The sequence below is a fragment of the Paroedura picta genome, chromosome 10 (assembly GCF_049243985.1).
Source record: "Paroedura picta isolate Pp20150507F chromosome 10, Ppicta_v3.0, whole genome shotgun sequence".
In the NCBI taxonomy this organism is placed as follows: domain Eukaryota; kingdom Metazoa; phylum Chordata; class Lepidosauria; order Squamata; family Gekkonidae; genus Paroedura; species Paroedura picta.
The window spans coordinates 32,171,078-32,198,814 of NC_135378.1; the positions used below are offsets into that span (position 1 = coordinate 32,171,078).

Sequence of the window (27,737 nt, forward strand, 5' to 3'; positions counted from 1 at the left end):
CATTTACATTTACATTTACATTTACATTTACATATACATATACATATGTGCTTGATTTCTGTGGTTTTACTTCTCTTACCATCTTTTTATAGTGTTTTAAGAACCAAAATAAAATATATGTTTACCAGGATTTAAATTAATTCCATCTCATACTTTTATTTCACCTTATCACTTTCTTACATAAATGAGGTTATATCTTGAACACAAACCATTATGTCTGATGTCTCTTCTTAGGGTTAAGTATCATGAAGAGGATGTGACATACAAGTTAAACAACAAGAAGTTCACTAATGTATCTACAAAGATACATTAAATGGAAAACTGGACCTGATCTGGCTGCTAGCAAAAACCAAATGAGACTGGAAGTGGAATATGTAACTATTGTTCCTTGTATGGCAAGTTGAGAGGGCCAATACACTGTGTATTTACCCATGTGGTAAAATCTTATTTAAGGGTGGGAGATGTGACACTCATCCTCAGGAGGCACTGATTAGACCTTTTTGGAGGGGGGGGGATCTCTATAAGCCCTAGCATGTTAGAGAACTTCCAGCCAGGCTCCTACATTGCATTCTTGGGCAAGGTGTTATAGCATCTGGTTCTCAGTTCCAGGAGCTCTTAAAAGAGAATGATTTTCTAGACCAATTTCAGTCTGCTTTCAGTGTGGGATTTGGAATACAGACTGCTATGGTCACCTTGCTTAATCAAGCCTAAGAACAACACAGGTTTAGAGTAGTGGTTAAGAGTGGTGACCTCTAATCTGAAGAGCCAGGCTTGATTCTCCACTCCTCCATACGCAGCCAGCTGGGTGACCTTGCGCAAACGCATGTGCGCAGACCTGCCGTGCATGCGCGTTTGTGCTGGTGGTCACGCTTCCCACTCTCCCCCCTCCCGCAAAAAGAAGCTTCCCGGTCCACAAGCTTGCAGCCTGGGAAGTTTCTCACTGTGGGGGGGAGGGCGGGGAGAAGGAGCCACGGCCCGGTGCTGGGGCCTTCGTGGCCCGGCCCGGTGGTTGGAGACCACTGCTCAGGAGGTATGGGCTGCATTGTCACTAATATGAAGATGACTCCAAACTCTATCTTTGTTTTCCTTTGTTTCCACATTGGTTGGTTAGTAGAAAGGCAGACTTTGGACTGGGGGGTCAACACTGGACAGGAGCAGGTCTAGTAGAAGCAACACAGGAACCACTTGTCTCAAATTCAGTTATGATAATAGTGAAGCCTATGCCTGTTGTCATTGTAGTAACAGCCTCTGCTTGCTCTTCCAGTTTGTTCTAACAATGATCAGACATTAAGTACCTTCTTGTTTTTCCTAACCCCCTAAATATCAGATGACATAGGACATAGAGGAAAATAGCATAAGGAACTTTCTCGTCTGTAAATCTAGAACCTAAAGCAAAAAAGGCCTAGAGCCTGTCAGCCTCTACAAGGATTTAAATTAATGCCATCTCAGCATAAGGCAATTGGGTATCCTGTAAGACAGTGGTCCCCAATCCCCGGACCGTGGCCCGGTGCCGGGCCGCGGCTCCCTCCCCCCCCCCCCCCCGCAACGAGAAGCTGGAAGAAGAACCTATTCATTCCCTTTCCATTCCCGGTCCAATCCTTATCAAAAGGCTCCTCATACTACTTTCCATCTTCTATAGCATGCTACCCAGCTTTTGAACAGCCTCTTCCCTTCCAGCTGTCTGAACATTTCTGGATATTTTCTCCCAATTTTCTCTGGAGCCTCACTCTAGTTCCCAAGAGGCCTCCCTCTTTTCAGACACCCAAACCTGGGATATACACATGTGGGATGACCTCCATGCTTGGGGAGAGCAGTCAGCAGTTCCATAAACACATGTTTTTTGACATATGATGTACACAATGTATATGGACTCTGGACTCATAGCACTACCCTGCTATTCAGAGGCCCTAATCACCTGCGTAGAGCCTATCTTTGCCAACCTACTGTTATCCAAATTCTGAGCAAATGCCAGTTGTAAGGGAAGGAGGTGTACAATGTCTCCGGCTTACAGTGGTGAGCATTGAACTGTTATCACAGAGATGTGGAATCAGCTTGCAGAAATTGGCTCTCCTACCACTACTGGAATGTCAGAGGAGAAACTGACACCTCTTCAAGTCATGTAGCTGCCACCGCCTCCATAGCTGCTCCCAGGCACACTTTCAAACTTCCACCTACATAATTTTAAACACTATTTTTCCAGAAATGGGCAAGGTATAAATGCTGCAAAATTAAAGCCAATTGGTCCTTAAACGTATAGTAAAGTAATTTCTCAGAAGGTTGTTTTTGGACAGATTACAAGCAAATGCTGTAATGATAAATGAAAAAGATACACATTTCCTTTCTGATATTACTCATGAGAACTCTGAATCAAGATCCCAGAAGGCCTTGCTTTAGCAACATAGCAATGACATCAGCAGAGGCTACTTCCTGAATTTTAGAGTCAGTCAGAAAGCTGCTGGTTTCCCCTCACTTTGGAGATCACAAGAGAATGCAAAGGTCTTTAAACAGCTATTATAGTTTTGAAGTGGTAGACTCTGGAAAGTGTATGTTTGAAAATCGCTTCCTATTTCAGCTCTTCTATTAAGGTGGACACATTGTAAAATCTATGCACATGGCAAAGAAATTTCTACCACATTTGTAGGCTCCTGGCAAAAAAGCGCTTTTTTTTTTCAAATGACGTGCCAGGTTTTTTTCCCAAGGAAAAATTATTTTTAACTTCCCCAGGAAATGGTTGTGAGCCAAAAGCAGTTGTCCTTTCACCTTTGGAATCTTGGTTTTATTCCAGGCAAACAAACTTTAATGTTGTTCTCAGCAGAGATAATTTTCCCTTCTACTTTAAATGTAAAATAAGAATTCATACATTTGGGCTCAGTCCCGCACTACCTGAAGACACATGGCATCCCACCAGTCAGAAACTAATCCAAGGAATATGATGTGAAGAACATTTTCAAACTGAGTGTTGGGCTGAGGATCTTGGCACTACAAAATGTGGATTGCTTCCTTTAAAAATTACATTTAAAAAAATGACAATAACAGATTTTTTCCCCTTCAAAATTATATTTAAAAAAATTGAAAACATTTTTCTTGCAAAATAGGAATATTATCCAGCAACTATTATCCAGGCAGACTACTGATACAGTACAATTTTGTCATAGCTTAGCGTGAAGTTCCAACAACCGTAAAATGTAATGACTTCTATGTTGTCTTGCTGCACAATCTTATGTATGTCTATACAGAAGTAAGTGCTACTATGTTCAGTGGGATTTATTCCCAGGCAAGTGTGCTTTCTCTTTAAGACAGCTTTAGAATCATAGAGTTGGAAGGGGCCATACAGGCCATCTAGTCCAACCCCTTGCTCTATGCAGGATCAGCCCTAAGCATCCTAAAGCATCCAAGAAAAGTGTGTATCCAACCTTTGCTTGAAGACTGCCAGTGAGGGGGAGCTCACCACCTCCTTAGGCAGCCTATTCCAACTGCTGAACTACTCTGACTGTGAAATTTTTTTTCCTGATATATCGTTGTACTTGTAGTTTAAACCCATTACTACGTGTCCTCTCCTCTGCAGCCAATGGAAACAGCATCCTGCCCTCCTCCAAGTGACAACTTTTCAAATACTTATAGAGGGCTATCATGTCCCCTCTCAACCTCCTTTTCTCCAGGCTGAACATTCCCAAGTCCCTCAACCTATCTTCATAGGGCTTGGTCCCTTGGCCCCAGATCATCTTCGTTGCTCTCCTCTGTACCCTTTCAATTTTATCGACGTCCTTCTTGAAGTGAGGCCTCCAGAACTGCACACAGTACTCCAGGTGTGGTCTGACCAGTGCAGTATACAATGGGACTATGACATGATTTTGATGTGATGCCTCTGTTGATACAGCCCAAAATGGCATTTTTTACCGCTGCATCACACTGCCTGCTCATGTTTAGTTTACAATCCACAAGTACCCCAAGGTCTCGTTCACACACAGTGTTACCTAGAAGCATGTCCCCCATCTTTTCAACTGTGTTTGTCATGTCTTTACATTCATGGTGTCCAGTTCCAAATGCATCTGCTCAAAACTGGATCAACTATATAAAACAGAATGAATCCACCCAACACCACTTGTAGTCTCTCATTCAGCATATTGCCAATACAATGGATTAAATATTAGCCAAATGTTATAAATAAAAATAAATTTAATTGCACTAATGCAATCTCAAAATGACAACAATAAATCCAATGCCATCTTCTTAGAATGCCAAGTTATGCTTTCATCATAACAGAAATCTCAGAAATGTCATGGTACCCTCTCCTTTATCTTCATGTGCTAATATATTTTATCATAGCTAGCACTTTTCAGCCAACGCATGTAGCTCCCTTGAAAGACAACTTCTCTGCAATGTTCTTCCCATATACTTCATTGCACTGCTATGATGCTGCTGGCATACCATGTAATCCATTCTAATAAAATGGGAGAGAGAACTGCTGGCGGTATGGTTGGAAAGAAGGGCAGGGCTTCATAGATGTGGCTAAGGGCAGGGATGGAGAAATTCCAAGTCAACTATGAAAAGTGAACTGTTAGCAAAAAAAAAAAGGGGGGGGAAGAGGATTTAAGTCAGGAAAGTTATTAACTCTAAGGGTTGGGCAGAACTAATGAGAGTCAGGGAGCGGGAGGAGGTGTAGCGATGTACCTCACAGCTCAAATATGAAAGAATGAAGCTGCATGAACAAAATGGCATGCTAACACCCCTCTAGCCTCCACCCAGATGATGGGTCTACTTGGGGATCCTGGAACTCTGGCTCTCATTTGCCATAAGTAATTGATGCTCTGGGAAAGATGGCAAATGCCATCATAGAACCCACTAAGTTCTGAAGGAAAAGGAGGACTGGTGTATGGAAAGGCCACTCCAACTTTCATACAGAGAGTATTGAGAGAGGTCACCTACGTGACCTCTTGGATCTCAAGGTCGGTGTTAGAAAATTTGAATGCTCTGACAAGTATCAGTGCAGACAAGCTTCAGAATCTTCAGTGAATGCATTACAAACGCAAAAGGAATACATCATGGGAAAGCATGATCTACCTACCCTGAACTATCCAGGAAGGGTGGGATGCAAAAATAAAGTTTTATTTTTATTTATTTTATTAAAAGAGCAGAGAGCTAGATGCATAGACCCTGAATATAGCTATGGGCCCCTCTGTCTTAATTAACATTCCTTGGTGACTTTTGCCTTTAAAACATATTTGAGCAGAAAGGACCCTATGTGCACACGGTTTTAAAGGGAAGAGCTGTCCACAAGTGAAGCAAGACTAATATATCTTGCAGTTAGCATCTCTGTCTGAACACAATTGCTCTTAGAAGAACAGGTTTCCCAAGAAATACCACAGGCTGCATTCAGAGGCACAACAATCAGAGGTTTGTCCATGATACATGAGGATCACTGCTGCCCAGTTCTCTGGCTAAAGTGGAGCTTGTTTCCTTTTGACAAACTAGGATTCTAAAAACTGGAATTAAAACACAGATTACAATCCCGGTTTGTGCCATAAAAGTGAACTCCAGTTTACCCACATGGTACCTGCTTCTGCATCTGGATGTCACCATAAATAATGGACTTCCTAGACAAATAAACACAATTTCAACCATGTTCCACACGTAAAGAACAGAAAGGGAAGGGAGTATGTATTCATGCCCCCAATGCATTTACACCTGAAACAGGCAGACCTCTGTTTGTCAGAATGTCAAAATACAGCATTGAGTGGGCAGGACATATCTCATATCTTGGAAAATATTTTCTAAAACTTAAAAAGGGTTTTTAAAAAAAATCATGGCCTATCATTTGGTCCTCCCTTTAATCTCCAGAGTTAGCAGTCTAAAATAACTGCAAGGCTAGAATGGAAGCTATAATAATTAACACTGGAAACACAAAAGAGAAAATCTAAAGGAATGGGTGAATATGGTCTGGATCAGTACAATGGAACCCAAAATGTGAAAAAGCAGCACTTTTGAGATATTTTGATATGTGGGATAAAAAGCTTCTGAGACTTACCACGGCTGCTCGTGGAGGGCTGGCTGGAGGCGGACGCAACTGCCCCAGCAGCTTGTGGGCCGGGCGCGTTACAGGCATGCAATGCACATGGCGCCAAGGTGAGGCGGGACCCACAGTACCTATAAAAGGCACCATGTGTGCAGAGAGCAGCTTCCTTCCCACCCACCCCGTGTTAATGTGAATATAGCCTTGTACTGTGTCTTGAGGGGTCATTTCAGTAATCCATCACAGCTTCGGGTTTGCATGGGATGGAACCTGTTGGCAGGGAGTCCTGTGGGCAATGTGAATCCTTGGAGTTTGGGCCTCCCTATATGAGGCAGCATGTAAATGAGCATGGCTGGCCCTACTGGGCAGCCAGGGGCTTGTTTGCCAGGCGGCTGGGGGATAGCTAAATGAGCTGGCCATCCGTTGGTGCCCCACATAGGTTGCTTCCATAGGGCAGACTTCAGTAGGCAAGGGGATCTGCTCTTCCGTCTGGAAATGGTGTAGATCCCCAGGATGACTCTGGACTCTGTGGGTTTTTGGTGCAGTCCTCTGACTGCTAGGTCAGGCTCCCTCTCCCATGCTGCGCCAACCCTCCTGTGGGGAGGTAATAAAGCTGTGGCCATGTTTATACCCAACATTGTTGTGTCACATATTATTCCAGCCTAAATGCCCTCCTGCAAGTCAAGAATAGAATACAGTCTGCCTAGTCCTCGTGTCTTCCTTGTGTTTACCGTAGTCAGTTACATGTCTCTAGAATCACATGTCTCTAGAGGGCATGGAGGTGGTGATTATCCCATTTTATCTTCAGCATCTGACATTCAAAGGTATACTGCCATTGCACACTGAAGCTCCATACAGCTGACAGAGGGAATTTCATGGAAAAAGATAAGAGAGTGGGCTGGTTTAAATGAGGGAAGATGTGGTTGGTACTGGTAGGATATGTTGGACTGGTAGCATCTCAGTTTTCTGGGAACTACAGCATCCTCTGGATTATACTGCAAATACACAACATCCTTTGGCGACTCTTATTAATTGCTTAGAAATGATGAGTATACATGGAGATGGGTAAGTACATATCCTTAAACTTGCTTTAGTCATTGAGCTACATCAGCCAAAACCATCACTTGGACAGGATGTGCCAGATCAATGAAAGAGAAGATCTTTAAAGTATACTTTTTTCATTTTCTTAAACTGGGCATAATTTAGTCTTGGGGAGAGGGAAAGGATAAGTAGAGAAGTGGGGGACAGAATATTGTAAATGTTAGGGTTGCACAAACACTCAAGTAAATAAATAAAATAAATGAGAATGGTTTAGCTAATGGGGATAACTGGAAATGATCAGAAGCTTTTGAAATGAGTGGCAAAAGCAAAAAAGAAGTCTGTAGAATTGACATTGCTGAGAATCAACATTATTTCTATTCTATAATGGGCTAAACCATTGCTTATCACTTTTGCCTTTTAGCAAATTCCCCCCAGGTATTGGCTACGTTTCTGTGATGTCACAGAACATTCAGAAACATTCCAGTTTCTAAGTGGGATGCTGAGAAACACTGAGGGTTCTGAACAGCTAAGGACAATGAGGCTCAGTGTCTGGGTGGTGGAAAAAATGGATAAGGCAGGCAATGGCTTGGGAATCACAAAATAGATGACATTAGAAATGGAAAGTTGAGGAAAGAAGGGATCGAGATGAAAGGGAAACCATTTTTCTGACATCACAGAATGGTCATCATAAGTGTCAAACTAATAAATTCCTAAATGAAGATTTTGTGCTTTAATGTGACTACTTCTATAAACATTACAGCATGAGAGCTTTTTACTTAGGCATGTGTTGACATGATACTATATAGGGAATAGTCAGGAATTTCAGAACATATGAGTTCTTAATGGGGAATGTACAGGACATCAATTACTGTAGTTTCCTGATGCTAGTCAAAAAGATTCTGGCATGTGGCTGTGAAGCCATATATAAAACTGCATTTATTACCATTTTAGGCAGCGTTTCCTGACTTGATGCATAACGGTTGCAGTATGTTTCTTGGGCTCGCAGTCTAGACGGAATCGGCAGCCTCTCAGATTTATAGCTGCATGTTGCTGCAAAAATGTGTCAACCTTAAAATTTGCATAAAGGCTGTACTGTAAGGGCCTGGAATGATCCCATTAAAGACTGTGCTTTGTTCAACACTTGTTTTAAATATTTTGAGATTGTTTGGAATCCATCATGGTTCTATCCAAACACGGTCGATGTCTGTGAGACAGCATTCCACAGCTTCCAAAGGGACAGAGATAATATTTATGGTCGTGTTTGTGTAAACTCAAATTACAAATGACATGGTAACCTAAGTAGGATGACACAATATTTCAATTTCAATTAAGTAAGACAGTGCAACAAAATTGCAAGATTTCTACTGCTTTTGCTGGAAACAAATTTTTCTGTTACGGGTTCAGATTTTCCCATTTAAGCTCCATCGCAAAAGCTCCATCTTGTCCCTGCCCTTCCTATTGAGTAATAATCTTCCATGGTGCTGTCGTTTCCCTCTAATCAACATGATCACGTAGCCATAAAGTATTTCCCATATCCCATGATTTTCAGTGTTCATGCTTGTTTGGCTGCTAAAGATCAGTGTGAACCCCCAGCCACCCACAGTTTGTCATACAATGTGTAAAAGACTATCCCATGTGGCTGGGAACACACTAAACCTTCACAAAGGCGCAAAGGCACCATATGTTGACAATAGTCTAAACAGATATTGGCAGAGTTACCCAGTCTGATCCTGATAAGGTATTCAGGTTCCCCTGGCCACTAGCAGGGGCTGGGAGTTAGAACTGCCAGATCCAGGATGGAGATTTGGGGATGGAACCTGGAAAAGATAGGGACCTCAGTAGAGTACAATGCCATAGAATCCACCCTGCAAAGCATCTATTTTCTCTATGGGAGTTGATCTCTCTGGTCTGCAGATGAGTTGTAATTCCAGGGGATCCCCAAGTCCCACCTAACGATTGGGACCACCCCCTTTGCATATTGACAGTACATACATACAATATTTGAACAAGGTTCTAATGATTGAGAAATCAAAGCTTGATTGGCATGACCCTTCCCTATGATGAAAGAAGGAGGTAACTGTGCAGGTGATGATGAAAGGCTCTGCGGGGAAAGGCTCATTTTGCAAAGCTTTGGTCCCAGAAAGGACAGAGGAAAAAGAGCTGGCACTGCTATCGGGGAAGGCTTCAACCATCTCCAAAAAACAGAAAAGTTGCTGTGTTTTGTCCCCCAGATCCCCAAAAGACCGTGGGCATGTTAAAGAAGATTTTATTTTACCTTTGACAATGTAGGTTTGTGGTTGCGCTGCAGCCATTAAAAAAATTACTCAGAGCAGGAAATTGAGAAGGGAGGGTGGGTGTGAGGCTGGACAAAGCTGCCAAACTATCACATGTTTCCTCCTGCATATGGGCTTATCCCCGGTTGCTCACCGATGGGACATGCGATTTAGGGATGTAAATCCAGTTTTGGCAATTCCCAAAATCACAAGTTAAAAATGTCCAAAACTGAACCCAGCTACTAGACAGCCTCGGAATGCAGGTAACATCATGTGGAAGGCATTCTAAAACCCGCCAGCATTCAAAGACTGTCCAGGAACAGACTCCTTGTGCTGAAATGGTCCAGGCAGCTGAACTGTGCACTGAGTGCATTGAAAAGCCAGCACCCTAGTACAGAGCTGCCCCATCATGCCAGGAGGAAAAGGCAACTGCAATGAGCAAGCTTGAAGACTCATTCAGAATCTTCACTGGAAGAACTCCTGCTGCTACAAGAGGGCTTTTTGGTGTTTGGGATTCTGTCCCCAAAAAGTAACATAGGGTTGCCTGCGCCTTCGATGAAGGGGGTTGTAAGTAGGACTCTGCTCTGGGACAATTAGTGAACCTGTATTCATATCTTTGAGAGTGTTTTTCCTTAGAAACTGCTTTGGGGTATTTAAATAAATTGGATTTAACTTTACCCTAGACCCTGGGGACTAAGGGGTCATGTTCAATAATAACTTCCAGACTCACAATATGCCTGTATCCTGTATACATATTAGTTCTCCTCCAACACAGAATTATGATCCTAATGTTTAACAAGGGTTATATATTGGATCATAGAATGAACAATTTCTTTACAGAGGCTGCCATAATTACTAAAGACATGTTGGCAGTGGGAAGCTTCTCCCCCTTCTCCCTCCTTGGGACAACTCAGGGCACAATTATGGCTAGGCAGTAAGGCTGTGTTATCTAAAGTGTTGTACATGTGGTTTTTGAACCCTTTTTATTTTGCTGCAGGCTAAGAATGTATATTCAAACCACTTCTACCACTATAAGAATGTCTGGTTTCATCCAAAACATTTCTTAGTCAGCTGACTGGTTAGAAAATTCCAGAGATCCCTTAAAGGACTTCTATCCATACAGTAGAATGAATGCCTGAACTAAGTTTCACATGTACATTAAACAAGTGTAGAGAAATCATGTCATGCATATGCATATTCAACATGAACCTGAGTTTATGCCATAAACTAATACAATAATAAACTAATACAATAATAAACTAATACAATGTTCTGAGTAAATGTAATACTAACTTCACTGTTCTATTCATAAATTACAGTGCACAAATATGCAGATAACTGGAAATCCTAGTTACCTTAAAAGGCACTTGGGTTGAACATTTGATACTCTGAGAAGTAATTTTAAAAACATATATGTGTCACTGAATCAATACTGCGCTTTCATAGATTCTGTAAATATTTCTTAATAGAAGACTGTATATATATTCTTAGACCGATTCTGTATGAGGAATCTGCCCCTGGATAGCCTCTGGTTGCTGGCAGGATTTTGTGGTGCTTCCAGATGACATCAGCAACCTGAGGCTGTCTAGGGGCTGGCTTGAGTTTTGGTCAGATTTGCCTCAAAATGAAGGAACTTGCCAAAACTGAATTTGCCACTTATTATCTCATTTCACATCAGGGAACAACCAGGAGCAAGCCTGTATGGAGGGGGGGGGGAAGTGTGATAGTCCCTGCAGCATTTTGCCTTCCCTTGCACCCATTCTCCCCTCTTTGTTTCCTGCTCCAAGATTGATTTTAAATGGCATGTTGCTGCAGGACTGCAAAGCTACTTTGAATAAGTTAAATTTTCCCTAAAGTGTCCACTGTCTTTTTGGGAATGGGCAGAGAAAACACAGTCCCGTTTGTATTTATTGGCAGAAGTGAATGAACAGGGAAAGGAAGGGGGTGCATCATGAAGCAGCCCTCTCCTAATCAGCTAGGTGTCCATTCACAATCATTCTTTGGCATCCAGTTACCATGTCCATCCTCTCACAAGTCTACTCAAACATAAATAGAGTTCGAAACACCACAAATCCCAACAAAGGGGATGGGGGAATGCTTTATCATTCTGCCATTTCTCCATAGCAATAGTCACTCTTCTGGCATCTCTGGGTCTCCTTCCTGACCTGTACTGTGCCTGTTGCTTAAGTCCAACCCCTCAGGGCAAGATGCCGCCAGTCTCTGCAATCCCCCAAATTTGGGGACCAAATGCCAGCCTCCCCCCGAACCCATTCTAGTAATTCTAAATGTTGGGCAGTGAGAAGAATCACTGATACACTGCCAAACTCACCTACAGTTTACAGAAATCAGCCATTTTGGGTCTTGTATTGCACCCCTCTGCATATCTTTCCTAGCAACAGGCAAAAGGAGAGTCAGCAATTTGCTTTTAACTGCTGCTATCAAATACCAAGGAGCTGAAGACCAGCCATAGGCACTGACAGCCTGACAGAATTAAATAGCATAGCTAGAGAGTGGGGGGACTCCATTTACAGTTTAATCTGGCAGTCCAGTTGCAGGCAAAATTAATTCTCGTGAATAAGGATTCCAGAGGCCTGATGAGAAATCTTACCAAGAGGGATTTAAAACGACTCTGTGAGAGGACTATGAGGAAACATTGTGCAGTCTAAAAAGTGCTTTTTTATGTTACCTTAAGCATCCTTTTGCATCTCCTGGCATCTGAGAATTCTAACATGCAAACACTTTTCTCGTATGTCCTTTTCTCATAGTGACAAAGCATCAGATACATGGACAGGGAGGTCAATATGAGGGTTCTTGCTAATGAAACACAGTTACCCTTCAGACTGATTAGTAGTGGATGTGAGAACAGCAGAAGTGAATGACCCTCTGGTGCACAAAGGCCTACAACCACAGCTAGCTTTGCAAGAAAGCACACCAAGTCTCTAAATGCCAAGGCCACTGACCATCGAAAGGGACATGCATGTCAAGACATACAAAAGTCCCCTGTGGAATCCTGATAAAGCCTATAGATATTAGACAAACTCTTTAAAAAGACAGCCCCCCCTCCCCCAGCCACCAGCCGGGAATGAAGAAATAACCCTGAGTGAACCTTGCAATGGTAAGCATTATTACAATACAATCAATTCAGGAGAGGACTTATACCATCCCCACAGAATAAGTCCAATTCAAAGGCAATCAAAGACATGTTGTCAGACAAACACACAGAAATAACTTCTGTTGTGACCCGATTTATTTGGAAGACTATCAAAACAAGGAAGAGCTGAGTGGATTTGGAGCATCTTAGATAGAGATAGTCTCAATTGCTTGAGATAATGCCTGTGAGTTTTAAAACTATAATTTTGATTCTTATAGCTGGAATGTTTCAAATTTTATACTATTTTAAGTATCAATGATTCTTTTATGTACTTTGTAATTTGATTGCTGGTCTAGTACTGGAATAAAGAGTATTTGATTTTATTTGATTTGGCATTATTACAATACATTAGGAACAGACTAAAAAAGTACCAAATGAAGGGAAGGTGAATCTGGGATTTTGAGAGGGACCTTGCCAGATCCCAAAGTCCCTTTGACTGTTACCTGTACACAAGATTGGTACCCAGTGCTTCACAGAGCCATTTCAACCACTGAAATATATCTAACTGAGGAATTATCCAACTGAGAAATTCTTCAGAAATCATGACACCCCAACCCTTTAACCATTTATACATCTTACCTTTCTTTTGCGTAGTATGACTTGACTGTCTGTAGCCTCATGTGTGGCCACACCGTTCTTTAAATCTGTCCCATCTTCTGCCAAGGACACACTTGTTATGGGTTTCTCTTGAGAATCTGCAAAGCCATCCAAATCACTGTCTTCTGGTAGCAAAGGAGAGCCCGGCAATGGGAGAAGGTAGTCACTGGAGTCTGGGGCTAAGACTTCTTGGTTATATTTGTCATGGCATTGACCAGGAGAAAACTTACCAGGTGCTGGACCGCAGAGAGTTTTTTCACACTCATTGTGAGAAGGCTCCAATTTCTGGTGCTGCTGTGCAGTAACAGCAGCATGGCCCACCTTCTCCTCAGACACAATATTTTCCTGAGACTGACCTAAGTGTTCTTTCAGACCATTTTCTGAAGAGCTGCTGTCATGGTAAAGTTCCAAACTTTCTCCCCTGCTATCACAAAGACAGGCCTCTACCGGCACTGTTTGGGGAATCGTAACATACAGTGGTTCATTCACTTTCCAGGATGTCACACAAGCATCATCCAGTTCCTTCTTTGCATCCACTCTTGGTTCAGCTTTCCAGATGGTTTCTGCTCTTTCCACACTGCTACTGCCATCTAGCAATTCCTCTTCAACCTGAGCAAGGTGGTGGCTGGCTCTCTCTAAACAGAATTCTCCCTCACCAGCACCGTCTTCTTCCTCACCCCCAACAGAAACACTGACCAACGTTTCCGTGCTGGCTTCCAATGAGAGAAAACCTTCTTCCTCTTGATGATTGTCATTTTCATCCACCTCTTTCGAAACATTACTCAGCAGCTTCAAGGGGAAACCTACCAGCTCGCCACCATGACAGCAGTCTGGCAAGGAAGCCCTTGTTTCTTTCTGGCCACTGCTCCAAACATCATCATTTTCCATACTGGCCTGCAGGTTGTCAGCCACTAGGCCATGCCTGCATAATATATTAGAGTCAATCGAACCAAAAGGCAAGCCCATCCATTGGGTCACATGCTCTTCCCAGCTTCTTTTTCTGATTGCTACAGACATGTCATAGTACTTTAGCAACAGGTTCCCAAGTGCAATACAATCCAGTCCAGGAAAGACATTATATGGCTTCCATGAAAGATTCCACTGGATCAAATGGTTTTACTTCCTGGACATCTGTAACAAAAAGGAAAAAAAATTAGATGCTTTTTTTAGGTTAAGAAAGTAAACATATAAGAAAAAGATGTGCAAAAGTAATGTTAAGGGTGTGAGTTACAAAGGCAAAATTTTAGAGGTTTGGCAGAATTGCTTTAATAGTTTTCAAATAAACAAGGCAGAAGCTATAATCTAGCATAGCAAACTTGCTGATTATTCCCTCAAATGAAGTAAACAGAATGTTATAAACAACTCAATGGGAAGGCAATGGATTCCATGAGCAAAACTTTGACAATGAGTCTCTCTTCACTGTTTCTGTCATAAGACAGCTATTTCCATGGGGTTCAAACCCATTAAATCTTGTGAGTCTTTGTATACAACACAAGTCAACATTTCCTTTTCATGAAAACAACTGAGCACTGCATTATTGTTTAGAAGCTGGATTTAATTGACTCTGGACTGAGACCAAAACAATACTTCTATGAGCAAAAGGCTCCTCTAGCTAAAACCCCCAAAGCCGCATCCTGCCATAGAGTGCAGGGTTCTATAATGCTTATAATTGGCTTTGGGGGAACTACTTATTTATCTATGCAAGACGCTGTAGACCATAGTCTGGTCCTTGGGAGAACATTTATAGAGTGCTCAGAATGTAACTCATTGTTGCTGATAGTTTTAATGTTTGTATTAACCATTTTAAGTTAATTTTAATTCTAAATTCTATCTTATTTTAACTACTGTATTTTACATATAACATTGTACACCATTCTTGAGTCAATCCACCAGGAGGGCAGTATAAAAATCTATCAATCAATCAGTCAATCAATCAAACAAACAAACAAGCTTGGTCTGTTTAGCCTGGCGAGGAGATTACTGAGAGAGCATCTGATAACCATCTTCAAGTATTTAAAAGGCTGTCATGTAGAGGATGGAGCAGAGTTGTTCTCTCTTGCCCTGGAGGGACGGACCAGAACCAATGGGATGAAATTGTTTCAAAAGAAAATCCCTCTAAACATCTGGAAGAAGTTCCTGACAGTTAGAGCTGTTCCTGACAGTTTCTCAGTGGAACAAGCTTCCTCAGGAGGTGGTGGGTTCTCCAACTTTGGAAATTTTTAAATAGAGGCTGGATAGCCATCTGACGGAGAGGCTGATTCTGTGAAGGTTCAAGGGGGTGGCAGGTTACAGTGGATGAGCGATAGGGTTGTGAGTGTCCTGCATAGTGCAGGGGGTTGGACTAGATGATTCATAGGTCCCTTCCAACTCTATGATTCTATAATTCTAAACGCTATTAAGTGTGCTTGGTTTCTCAGTGTTTGATTGCAGTCCATGTGATAACTGGAAAGTCAAAGTAGACTTGTTCTGTTGAAAAAGAATGCATTTGCCTTTCCATAAAAGTGGTATTTGTGGTAAACTTTTATAGCTATAGAGGACCCATTTATGCATAGAAACTACCAACTGATGTTTCAATATTTAAGAATCAAAAATGTACCTGTAATCAAATCCTGTATACACAGTAATTATCTATGAGCACGTGGGAAACCATCCTTCATTTGTGAACTATTCTGAATCCATTTGATGTTTGCTACAGTGCAAGCTGGCAAGGATCTGTTTGGCTGCCACAACCACAGAAGCTTAGTTAGGTGTATGGCACTTACCCCCATTTCTTTACCAGCACTAGAGGAAGCAGTTGCCTTGTAGACATTAGCATGATTTTTGATGTGGGACACATCTCCTGGCACACCTCATCAAATGGAAATTAATACAGACATGTCAGTAGTCCCACCTACAGAGCACACCAGAAGATGTAGAGGGCCCAGCCAGCAGCTGTGTCAGCCCCCGATGCCTTGGCAGTAACCTTGCTAGGCCCAGGGACCTAGCCAGCCACTGCATGTGCAGTGGGGACTGAAGCAGTGGTTACCCCATCCTCAAGGCCTTGGCAGTGGCCATGCCAGCCCGGGGACCTAGCCAGCTGCTGAGCACGCAGTGGGGGCCAAGGCAGTGGCTGCCCCATTCCCAAGGCCTTGGCAGCATCCATGTCAGGTCCAGGGGCTTAGCCAGCTGCTGCATGCTCAATGGGGGCTGAGGCAGTGGTAGAGGATCAAGGAGAAGGTAAGCAGAAAGAGGAAGGGAAGAGAGAGAGAGTGTGTGTGTGTGATTGGGAGGTAGGTAGGTTGAGAAACCAACAGGTAAATGGGGAAACAGGAGGGGGGAAGGGAAGGAAGTCTGTATGTGTTTATGAGTGAAGAACCAAGGAGAAAGTTGGGAAACCAACAGGAAATGGGAAATGGGGGGTGGGGGGGAAGGTAGTCCCTGTATGTCTCTGTGTGTGTGTTTGCGAAGTATGTAGGAGGGAGGAACCAAGGAGGAGGTTGGGAAACCAACCGGTAACCGGAACGGGGGGGGGGGGGGGAGGGAATGGCATCTCAGTATGTCTGTCTTTGCAGGGGAGGGGGCCCTGATCAAGTAGCCCCAGAGCAGGTATATGTCCCACATACCCTCTGAGAGTTAGACTGTCAGTAGATTTTTTGGTCCATCTGGTCCACCAGACATTCCCTTTCAAGCCCTGCTTTTTGAACCCCCATCCTGCAGAGCTAAGATGGGCGGCAACCAAAGATAGGACTTTTTCAGCAGCAATACCAGATTTTTAGAGTGCCTTCTTTCTTGAGGCTCACCTGGCATCTGCCTTACTTTCCATGAGGTGCCAAATCAGGCCATCTCTTTCTTTTTCACCCTGGCTTCTTCTTTGTTGTCCAAAGGTATGCTTCTAGCTTAAAGACTGCTTAATGATTTAAGTCTGCTCCATGTTTCTTTTATGCTGTTTTTAATTTCTGGTTTGTTTTTATGAGTTTCTTTTTAATTGGCCTGGCTTGTTTTTATTGCTTATTGGCTTTTCTTGTTTGATTGTCCTGTGCAGTTTTGTTTTATTGTTGTGAGATGCTTTGAACAAGACCCTGGAGAGGCAGCACATACATTTTCTAAACAAATTCATCCAAAAAGGCCGAAGTATTTGTCCTGAGGGCACACTTTCTTCTGAAGATCAGTTGGTTGCTCCAGATTCTGGTTTCCTTTAGCAATGGAGGCAGGTTTCATTGCATGGATTGCAAGAAAGAGTGACAACCAAATGATCCATTTAGTCATCTGATTAACAGGCAGTTAGCAGATGTGGACCTCCTTAAAACAGCAATCTTCTCTAAACAAGAATCAACAAAGCAGACAACGAAGTGCTGGTAATACAGATAGAATGATGTTGCAAATGCTGCCATAGGAATGTCAATGCATCTCATTTAACTTAACTGGATTTTCAGGTATCCCTGTGTTTGGCTACAAACTAGCTTACACACAAGATGGATCACTGCAATGCTCAATAAATGACCTTACTGTAGGACTCAGAGAGTGATTCTGTGGTCTGTTTCAGAGGCAATGTCACTGCATAGTTAGGCTGATTCTAAGGACCAGCATGGTGTTTTGAGAGTCAGTGAGGTACAATGGTTAAAAGCAGCAGACATTAAACTGGAGAACCGGGTTTGATTGCCTTCCACATGAGACCGGCTGGGTGACCTTGAGCCAGTCACAGTTGTCTGAACGCCACCTACTTTCACAAGGTGCCTGTTGTGGGTAGAGGAAGGGAATGTGGTTGTAAGCTGTTTTGAGACACTTTAAGGTAGATAAAAGTGGGATATAAAAACCTACTCTTCTATGCCTTCTAATTGTGGCTCACAAAGATGCGGTTGTGTCATAAGGATAGCTTTGCAAAGCAGGACTCTTAACGCTTGCTGCACCAAAGCCTCTCTTTCTCATGCTCAGTTGTACCATGGGCCCATGCTTACCTTCTCATGTGTATCTTCCCAATAAGCCTCTTATGACAAGATTATGTGTGCCAAGAATCTGAGTCATTAGAACATGCTTCTGTACAGACTCTCCCAAGCTAAGCTGACTGTGGAATTTATGACGCTGGCTATAGCTCAGAATCACTTGCGCACAATGCTACAAAGAGCAGAAGAAAGAGTTCTCTTCAGAAACCTACTGCGTTACATCTGTTATTATATTAGTAATTTGTAAGAGTGAAATAAACAAAGCTTCAAAAGTCATAAGTTTCCAAGACTGTATGTATGAGCTGGCATTGTGGAAGTGATACAACTTCGTACCAGGGCTAGAGAAATGATTCTCAAGTGTGCTCGCACATAACAACCCTGTAAGAAAATGATCAAGCAATTAAAATCTTTCCTCAGCAGGCAGCTCAGATCTCACCTCAGCCACAAACAGACTAGGAGTCCTCAGGCAAGTCCTTCATTTTGTTGTGGAAGTCCATGACTATTTGTGGCCTCAGCCTAATGTTGTCAACTGGGCTGGAGAAAAACATCCTGTCCTTGCTCCTGGTGATGATCTTTACTAGGGGATGGTAAATTGACCTCCACTCCACAAAAAGATCAACTGTCCATTTCCACAAACAAAACCACTATTAAAGGGACAGCACATTTTTTTCTTCAGACCTCTGAGCACCCTGCCTCAATCCCCAAGTGGCACAGGGGAGTTTTGAATTTAAAAGCTACCTGGCCTAAGGAAATAAAATGCAGCTCTCCTGCACCGTAACTAAATAAAAAGGCGTAATTCAATAACAGTGACAACAACAGAGAACTCCTTCATGGTTGTAACATCCTACAGCTTTGAGGAACAGCCACTTCTCCTTCTCACTCCCTGCATAGAAACTGTCAGCACTTAGCATGGATCTGCTTATTGATTCCAGCAATAAAGAAGATTAACTGCTCAGTTTGTTCTGGGTCATTTCAGCCTACCAAAGGAAGCTCTGATTGAACACCCTGACCACAAAGCTGTCCTGACAAATCACATGCCTGAAGGTATAAAAGTAGGCAGCCCAAAAAGAATTGCAGAATTATGACTGAGCCACTGAACCCCAGTAAATTATGTCTTGACAAAGTGACTTTCACAACAGAGCGCCTGCATGCTCAGAGGCCTTTAACCTCCCTTTTGAGGCCAGCCTACTTCAATTTCACATACACATTCTCCATGTCTGCAGAACTGAAATGATGGTTCACAGAATCAACTGCATACAATATGGAATTCCGGCTGAAAGAGGCAGCCTCGTGTCAGGCTCTCCATGCCTCAACTGAATGAGTGCACCGACTTACCTCATGTCTTGACACTCTTTTGCTGCATAAAGAAACAAAAAGGGAAACAAAAAACTAACCTGACAAGACAGTAAAATCAGAGTCCAGTAGCAACTTTAAGACCAACAAAGATTTATTTAAATCTTTGTTAAAAGTGCTACTGGACTTTGATTTTATTGTGCTACTTCAGACCAACATGGCCACCCATTTGAATCTGACAAGACAAGTTATGAACCTAAAGGTTGAGCTGCAAAACAAACAAACAAAAAACACCTTAGTTTAAAATACATTTATTATAATTACATGCCCATAATCAAAATTCTCATGGGTTAAGCAGAAGAAGAGCATTGGTAGCTTTTGAATAACATTTCACAATATGGACTTCATATTAGACACTCTAATATATATAATATATATCAGAGCATCACTTTCTAGATTTTTTATCACCTTGCAAGCCCTAATATACTGTACATGTGCATTTAAACTTATCTGACTACTGAAGAACACCCCTTGGGGGTTGAAATGCATCTGGTTTTTGTCCTTCATATGTTCCATGAGGTAAGGCTGATTCTGTACTTGCTGTACTACACAGTATATGCAACTGAGATTTTATCATTGTTTTTAACTTCTATGTCCACGTAATCATAATAAAAATGCATATGTTAAACTAAAGATTTATTTGCAGCTCAGCCTTTAGGTTCCTAACTATTTAGCTGTGTGTTTCACCTGCTCTGTTTCACGGCTCTCACAGTGTAATGACATGGAGACATGAGGTATGATGGGGGAAAATATCTGGCAATATTATCATGTGATGAGGAGAGGTTATCTAACAGAATGAGATACAGACTCAGTTCAAACTGTCTTTCATCAGTACTCTTAAGTTTCTTTTAAGGCACTCTTCTAATACATAGACACTTGCCATTGGGTGCCATGGGTTTCTTAGCATCCACATGCTTCTCCCCCAAATCGTCTCTTTTCCAAAGCAAACAGCCAGTTTGGGCTTTCCTGCTCCTCAATAGAGCAGGAGATCCTTTAAGCAAAGGTGCCACATTTGGTATCTGGAGGAAATACCCCTTCAGAAACAGCTGCCTTCATTATAGAAGGATACTTGGCCTACAACCACACAACATTTTGGGATTGGCTCTAAACCCGATTGGCAGCCATTTTCTAGCTGGATGCACTTGCTGTAGTGGTGCCTTCCTACTCCCAGTCTCGGAATTCGAAAAGAACTCAAGGGCTCAACAATACTGGGGAACCTGGTTTCAGTCCAAAGTGCTGTCCGCTATTCCAAGAGTATGAAAATGCATCTCTTGCAGAATACACTCTTCACTACTATTTTTCACCACTGAAAACAGAATATTCTGTTTCGTATACTTTGTAGCTCTAACCTTAAAGCTAGAAAAATGGGGCTCTGATCCCTCCACAGCGATACACTAGGGCTGACCAGCATCATCTACTTTTCAGATTGTGATGAAATGGGAACAATTCATTTGTTTTGTTAAACAAATAGCACATATTATCAGGTGAAGAAAACAATAAACGGAAACACTGCTGTTTAATTTGGACATTGCTACAGCTGACGGATCCACAGCCAGGCATTTAGCAGAAGCTAAATGATCTAAATGCTGAAATAAATAATGAAGACTAAATCATTTGACACCTCACTGTCCATCAAAAGAATTTCAGCTCTCTGCATAAACAAATAAGACAGCCAGACAACAGTGGCACAGTTCATTTTTATGACATGCAGACAGGAAATATAAAGTAAAACAGAATTTTAAAATTCCCTAGGGTCAGAGAGTGAGCCTGTGTATGTAGGAAAATCTGGGAGTTCTGAATCTTAAGCCACATACCACACAGCCTGTAATTCTCAGGACCATGTATGGCCAACCTTCAATGAACATAGTGTAGCAAAGGCCAGCCCTTTAAGGTTCAATGATGGTCTTTATTTCCATTCCTGTTAAATGGATTTATCTATATGTATTAGATCAGGGGTAGTCAAACTGCGGCCCTCCAGATGTCCATGGACTACAATTCCCAATTCTCCTTTTCAACATTGAGCTTTTGATTTCATTGATGATCTTAAGTTAAATTTTAAGATTTTCTTTTACCTGCAATATGTCCACAACCATATTGTAACCACTGGCAGATAAAAAGACGAGATAAGAAAATTGGACCACATCTTAAACAAAATAAAAACAAAAAGATTAAACTGGAGATTATATAGTGATTTACTTCAAAGGCATGGTCAGGAAAAACAGGTAAAGGGGACTATTCACCCAATGAAGAGTCCATTCAATTCATGTATTTATAGTCCTTTGACCAGCATTTTCCAATAAATGAATACAATTACAGCATCAATGTTTAAACATAACACTAAACAATGCCAAATCTATACATATATTGATGAAATTAATAAGGCAAAGATATATAAGAGTCAAATGAAGAGTCAAAATACCACAGAGTATTTTAAATTATTCACTAGATGTTATACTAGGTATCACATTAATATGGACTGGCAGAAACAAAGGTCAGAGGCTGTTAAGATCTTTATTTGTAGCCCAAGTGTTCTATACCAATACTAGAATTTCCATGCTATCAATGGATTTTCTTTCCTGAGAAAGCCCAAGCTGTTGCTAGGGTCAGAGCTCCAGTCCTCCTTATCTTATTCTTGATTTCATTCGCTGGCAGGGGCTCCTGGGAATTTTAGTCCATGGACATCTGGAGGGCCGCAGTTTGACTACCCCTGATCTAATACATATAGATAAATCTATTTAACAGGAATGGAAATAAAGACCATCATTGAACCTTAAAGGGCTGGCCTTTGCTACACTATGTTCATTGAAGGTTGGCCATACATGGTCCTGAGAATTACAGTCCTCCTTATCTTATTCTTTTCTCTTCCCCAACCTTCTGTAACCCCAGATTCTCACACCAAGCCCAGCTAAGACATTATGTGACCTGAATTGCCTACTATAGAGTTGGGCATGAAAAGGAGAAAGTAGTGGTTCCTCCAGTTCCTTGACTTCTGTTGCTTCTGACCAAGAAGGTTTGACCAGCAGGAAAAAAGGGAAAATAATAATTCAAAGAAGATTCCCCAGATTCTCTAGAAATTCTTTGATTCTCCACAAATAGAACTTAAAATACATAAATGGTTTCTTCTATTAAGACTGATATGAAATCAAGTTATTCTGAGTGTTCATAAAAATATGGCTATCCAAGAAGCTATTATCAGTTTTAATAATTCAGCTAATTTTACTACTACTGACTTTGCATATGAATTGAAAAACTGTTTTTTTAAATAGTAATTGTTTTTAAAAATGAAAACAACAGCAAATAAGTTCCCCATGTGCTGGCAGACTTTTAAAAACCGTATATCAAAATTACCTTTTCGCTAATGCACAACCCCTATCATAAGACTTCATAAGGGTTTCCTGGGGAGCGGGGATACACTCCATTATTCCCCTGAAGTCCTCTTACAGCCCCCTTATACGCTTTGAAGTATTTCAGAATCTGGCCATTATATTTTATCACCTGTCAACCAGATATATGGGACACTTGAAATGCTTACTGCATCAACAGAGATACTGGTTTGTTAGTATTTTATGTGGCATTAAACTAGTCAAACTTTGTTGTTTTTTAATTACCTAAATTTGATTACTCAGAACTGTGAAGCTTCATTACTGAGTGAGTAATGTGGAACATGGCCAAAAGCCTGCAAGATACAATGAAAGACCATATGTCCAAGAATAGATAGGAACAGTGGGACAACTGTTAGGCTCAATTCATTCCTTAATCTAGCTAAGAATCAAAACTTCATGATTAGAAATGTCATGTACTATGAGCCTTCTGGGAACAGGGCCATTACAGATAGAAAATACAGGGATGCAAGCCTCCAGGTAGAACCTGGGAATCCCTCAAAATCACAGCACATGTCTGGACTACAGAGATCATTTCCTCTGGAGAAAATGGGTGTGCTGGATTGTGAAGTTTATGGCGTTGTACACCAATGAGTCCTGTCATCCTCAGGCTTTCTCAAATCTCCAAGGTTTTCCAGAACTGGATTTGACAACTCCACCCTGTACCAGTGGCCAGGGTCAACCTGGTAACCCTAAGAGAATGCTGCATTTCAAGCTACCCATATAACAATACTTTCTGCTTCAAGGGGAAAGCTATTATATCAGAAAGAAGGGGTTCAGTTCATTTTCTCCCTCACATAATTTTTTTCTCATTTTCTATGTTCAAAGTTTTTTGTTTCCATGGGATTACTAATTTGCAATGCAAACTATTACAGCCCAGAATCATGACCAATTTATTTTCCTCAACAGGACAAATAATTGCTCCCTGGGGTTCTTTCTGGTAAGGAAAATGACAGGGGAGGAAGGCTTAAAGCCTCTCTTCTGTCACACAGGAACATAAAGCTGCCTATACAGAATTAAACCAACTATCTATCCAGGTTAGAATTGTCTGACTTGTAGCAAGTCTCTAGGGATTCATGTAGAACAGCAGTCCCCAATCCGTGGTCCGGGGACTGGTACGTAGATCAGTCGGGACTTGGCCACAGCTCCTTCTCATCCTCCTCTCCAGCTGTTGCCTTGGGGGCTCCCCTGCTACTCTGCCACCGGCTCACCTTTGGTGCTCTCCAGCAGCTGCCATGGCTGGGGCTCTCCCTTGGCATGGCACTGCACAGATTTTCTCAACAAGCTGGTCTCCAGTTTCTCCTTGGAGGTTGGCCCCGTCTGACTCAGTGTTTGTACAGATCCACCCCTGGCCTCCAAGACCAGTAAGAGGAATCCCTTACTGTTCCAGTAAGAGGAACAGTCTTTCGACTAAACTTCCCCGTACCTGTGAGCCAAAGGCCATATATATATTATTTAAATTCTGCCAAGAAGAATTAATCCTATTGAAGGACTTCAGTAGCAAACATTAAGTTGAAAAAGAACCACTGATGAAAACTCACTTGAAAACGGTTAAAAACTGGAGGCCATTTTGGCTGTTCTATTAAAAGAAGATATAAGACATTTTTAGTTACATTTATTGTGGAATTGCTTATTATAGCCCAGGATAGGTTATTTCTTCTGTTAATGTACACAAGTTTGTCAAGAAGAGAAAGAATTCTACTTCCTCACATTGTTTTGAGAAGAACTCTGCTTGTTTAATCTTGCTACTAATGAGACTGGCAGAGTGGGTCAAATGGTCTGTTTTCAAATGTAAATTTCTTAGTTGCCCGGCCATGGCCTGACCCTGGTTTGTCATGTAATGGGCTAAGTATTTTCTTATTTTTTACCTTCCAGTTCCCTTACCCAGTTTAGCTAGTAAAGTTTGTCTTTTTATATACAGTAAATCTGCCTCGTCTGGTCTCATAATTTGGACAATGACTCTGCTAACTTTAACTACAGTAACTCTGCTAAGGGAATACATTTTTTCTCAACAAGCTGATCTCCAGTTTCTCCTTGGAGATTGGCCCCCTGTCTGACTCCTAGTGTATGTAGAGATTCTCCCCCCCTCCTGACTCCAAGGCCAGTAAGAGGAATACCTTCCTCTCCAGGCAACTCAGCTGAGCTCTTTGTGATGTCATGTCAGTGGGTCTCCAGTTTCTCTCTGGAAGTTGGCACCTTGTCTGACCCCCCATTTAGATATCCCCCCCCGGCCCTGCCAAGCCTAGTAAGAGGCATTGCTTCCTCTCCAGGCAACTCAGATGAGCTCTTTGTGATGTCATGTCACCTGTGTGGGACTTTGTCTTTTAGCAAGAGCCAGCCACAGACTGCCAGTCAAATGGTTAAACTGCTTAATCTTGCTACTAGTGGCAGAGTGGGTCAAATGGTCAGTTTTCAAATGTAAATTTCTTAGCTGCCCGGCCATGGCCAGACCCTGGTTTGTCATGTAATGAGCTAAGCATTTTCTTGGTTTTTACCTTCCAGTTCTCTTACCTGGTTTAGCTAGTAAAGTTTGTCTTATTATATACAGTAAATCTGCCTCGTCTAGTCTCATTATTTAGACCAGTGGTCCCCAACCTTTTTATCACCGGGGACCACTCAACACTGGGGACCACTCACCGGGGACCACTCAACTGCATTTAGTAAAAAAACAGATAATTCATTCATACAACACTACAGTTTGAAGGAACTGCTTGCTGAAAATGACTTGCCAAGATTTACTCGGCTGCTTAAAGGGGATGAGGCTTAAGCCAGGGTTTTCTGTAAAGAAAGTCACAATTTCCAGTTTTCAGGTAAAGAAATGCTGACTCCTAGGAACTTCGTAAAAAGAAATGCCATGGAAAGGGAAACAGTTTATGGAAAACATTATCTTGATGGAATTAGCTGTTAAGTGTTTCAGCTACACAAAAGTCTGTGCTATTGACTATTTTGCAAGAAATGCAACAGACGTTTCTAACCTACAGCTATCATTACTCAATTCTACATGCTTCAGGCCTTAGTTTGACTACTGGTCAAATGCTCTGGCAGATCTACAGGGAATTCTGCTGCTGGAGAATCTTTGCTTGTCCTTTTGAGCCATCACTATCCTGTAGAATGGAAACCAAATGAAAGGGAAAGAATCTCACTGGCTGTCGATGTGCTTTTTGGTGCAATTCAAAGTTTTGGTTCTTACTTATAAGGCTCTACATGGCTCTACATGGAGCGATCGAGGGCAAAAGAAGAAGGGGACGACAGAGAATGAGGTGGCTGGATGGAGTCACTGAAGCAGTAGGTGCAAACTTAAATGGACTCCGGGGAATGGTAGAGGACAGGAAGGCCTGGAGGATCATTATCCATGGGGTCGCGATGGGTCGGACACGACTTCGCACCTAACAACAACAACAACACATGGCTTGTAGCTAGACTGCCACTTCCCATACTGCTATCATCATCTTTCTAAATTCTGCACTCCGTCTATAAAGATGAAGTAGGTGACAATCAGAAATAGGGCTCTTTCAGTGGTGGCACCTCATCTTTAGAATGCCCACCCACTTTAAGCTTGCTTGGTGTTCATCTTACTGTCCTTAAGCTCAAAGACCAAACATTTAATTTTTAACCAGACATTTAGCTGGGCCAAACTACACATTATGTTTCCTAATGAGTTGGGTCCAGATTACCAGGACCTGATTCATTTAGTCTGCATTTTAAAGATTTGCAAGGGTCTGATTCAATTGAGGTTTGCAGAACAGAGGTAGGAGGAGTTCATGCCTTTTCCAACGTTGTTCTCCCATCAATAAAGGGCCCAGGGGGAAGTTATTTGCCCCGTAATTCCCACACATATACTTACAATGTTTTATTTTTCTTAATTCTGTTCTGTCCTCCCTTGCATCACTTCCAAATTCTGGCTTAACTAAGGGAATTTCAAAAATTCATTTCAGAATTGGAATGTGCACAAATTAGCACATCTTTCAATTCCTTTGGATCATGTAGACTTTTTTTATCTCTGCACCCCTGTTACTAAAGCACTAATAAATCAAGGCAAATATAACAACTAAGAACCATGATTTACAATGGCATCACAATTATTTTTGTTCGATGTTCTAGTTAGGTGAATATGCTACCTTCGTAAATTGCTAACACACTACTAAAAAGAAGCAATCCCATCAAGATTGCTTTTTAAATTGTAATGTGTCTTCTATGCACATGTGTGTATTGATAATAATTCAGTTCCTGTAGTTCATGAACTACAGGAACTGAATTCTGATGCAAAATTTGGAAACAAAACATGGGACAAAGGCTCCATTTGGAAAGAGAGACCAGGTAATTCAGAGCTCCACAATCTAAAGAGAAACTTGGATGCTGAGAATTTTCAAAGCATCCTCATCATCTGCATCAGAGTTTGCATCAACTGGAAGAAGATACTTACATCCCCTACAACCAAGAGGTTACAGTCTTTTCTCACAGACCAACACATGAATTTTCTATTGACTAACCCTATAATGTATATTTGGATATATGATTGGAACAAGCTAAGCCAAACGGTCCCAAAGGTGCTGGCAGCACCACAGGATCCACTGAACTTTGACATGGGCCACAGCCAACACCATGCCTTGATCTAAGCTGTGTTGACCTTGCAGCATTGCAACCTCCACCAGGGTCTTCACCAATAAGTTAAAAGGCCCATTGACCTCTGCTCTGATTGTCACCCTTCAAGGTAAAGAATTGATGCAAAAGTAATCTAGATTTGGGATCAAGACAATCCAAATTGTATACTTCCAAAAAGTTTACAAGGCAAACTATTTTGGCAAACATCTTTGGATTATAAATTACAATTATGAGTCACTTGGCTTGAGATTTGTGAATGACTAAATAATTCTGAAAGTGATTGGCAAAGATCAGGGCTGTGGAGTACAAGAAGGGTGGGGAGAGGAAAAAAGGAAAAGCTACAGAGATGGGACAAGAGACTGAATATATGTAGCTGACACATCTGAAAACAGTCCCAAGAATTCTATTGTG

The 27,737-nt window shown here is 41.8% G+C and overlaps 1 protein-coding gene across 3 annotated transcripts in view; it reads right to left on the reverse strand.

Moving 5' to 3' along the window:
- Nucleotides 1-27,737, reverse strand: part of DLC1 (DLC1 Rho GTPase activating protein) — a 415,065-nt gene that overhangs the window by 245,937 nt on the left and 141,391 nt on the right. For all 3 annotated transcript variants that reach the window (XM_077302061.1, XM_077302062.1, XM_077302060.1), the window contains one exon: nt 13,055-14,203. In XM_077302061.1, coding sequence (XP_077158176.1) covers nt 13,055-14,089 — 1,035 coding nt within the window. In that variant the 5' untranslated portion in view covers nt 14,090-14,203. The remainder of the gene's footprint in view (nt 1-13,054; nt 14,204-27,737) is intronic.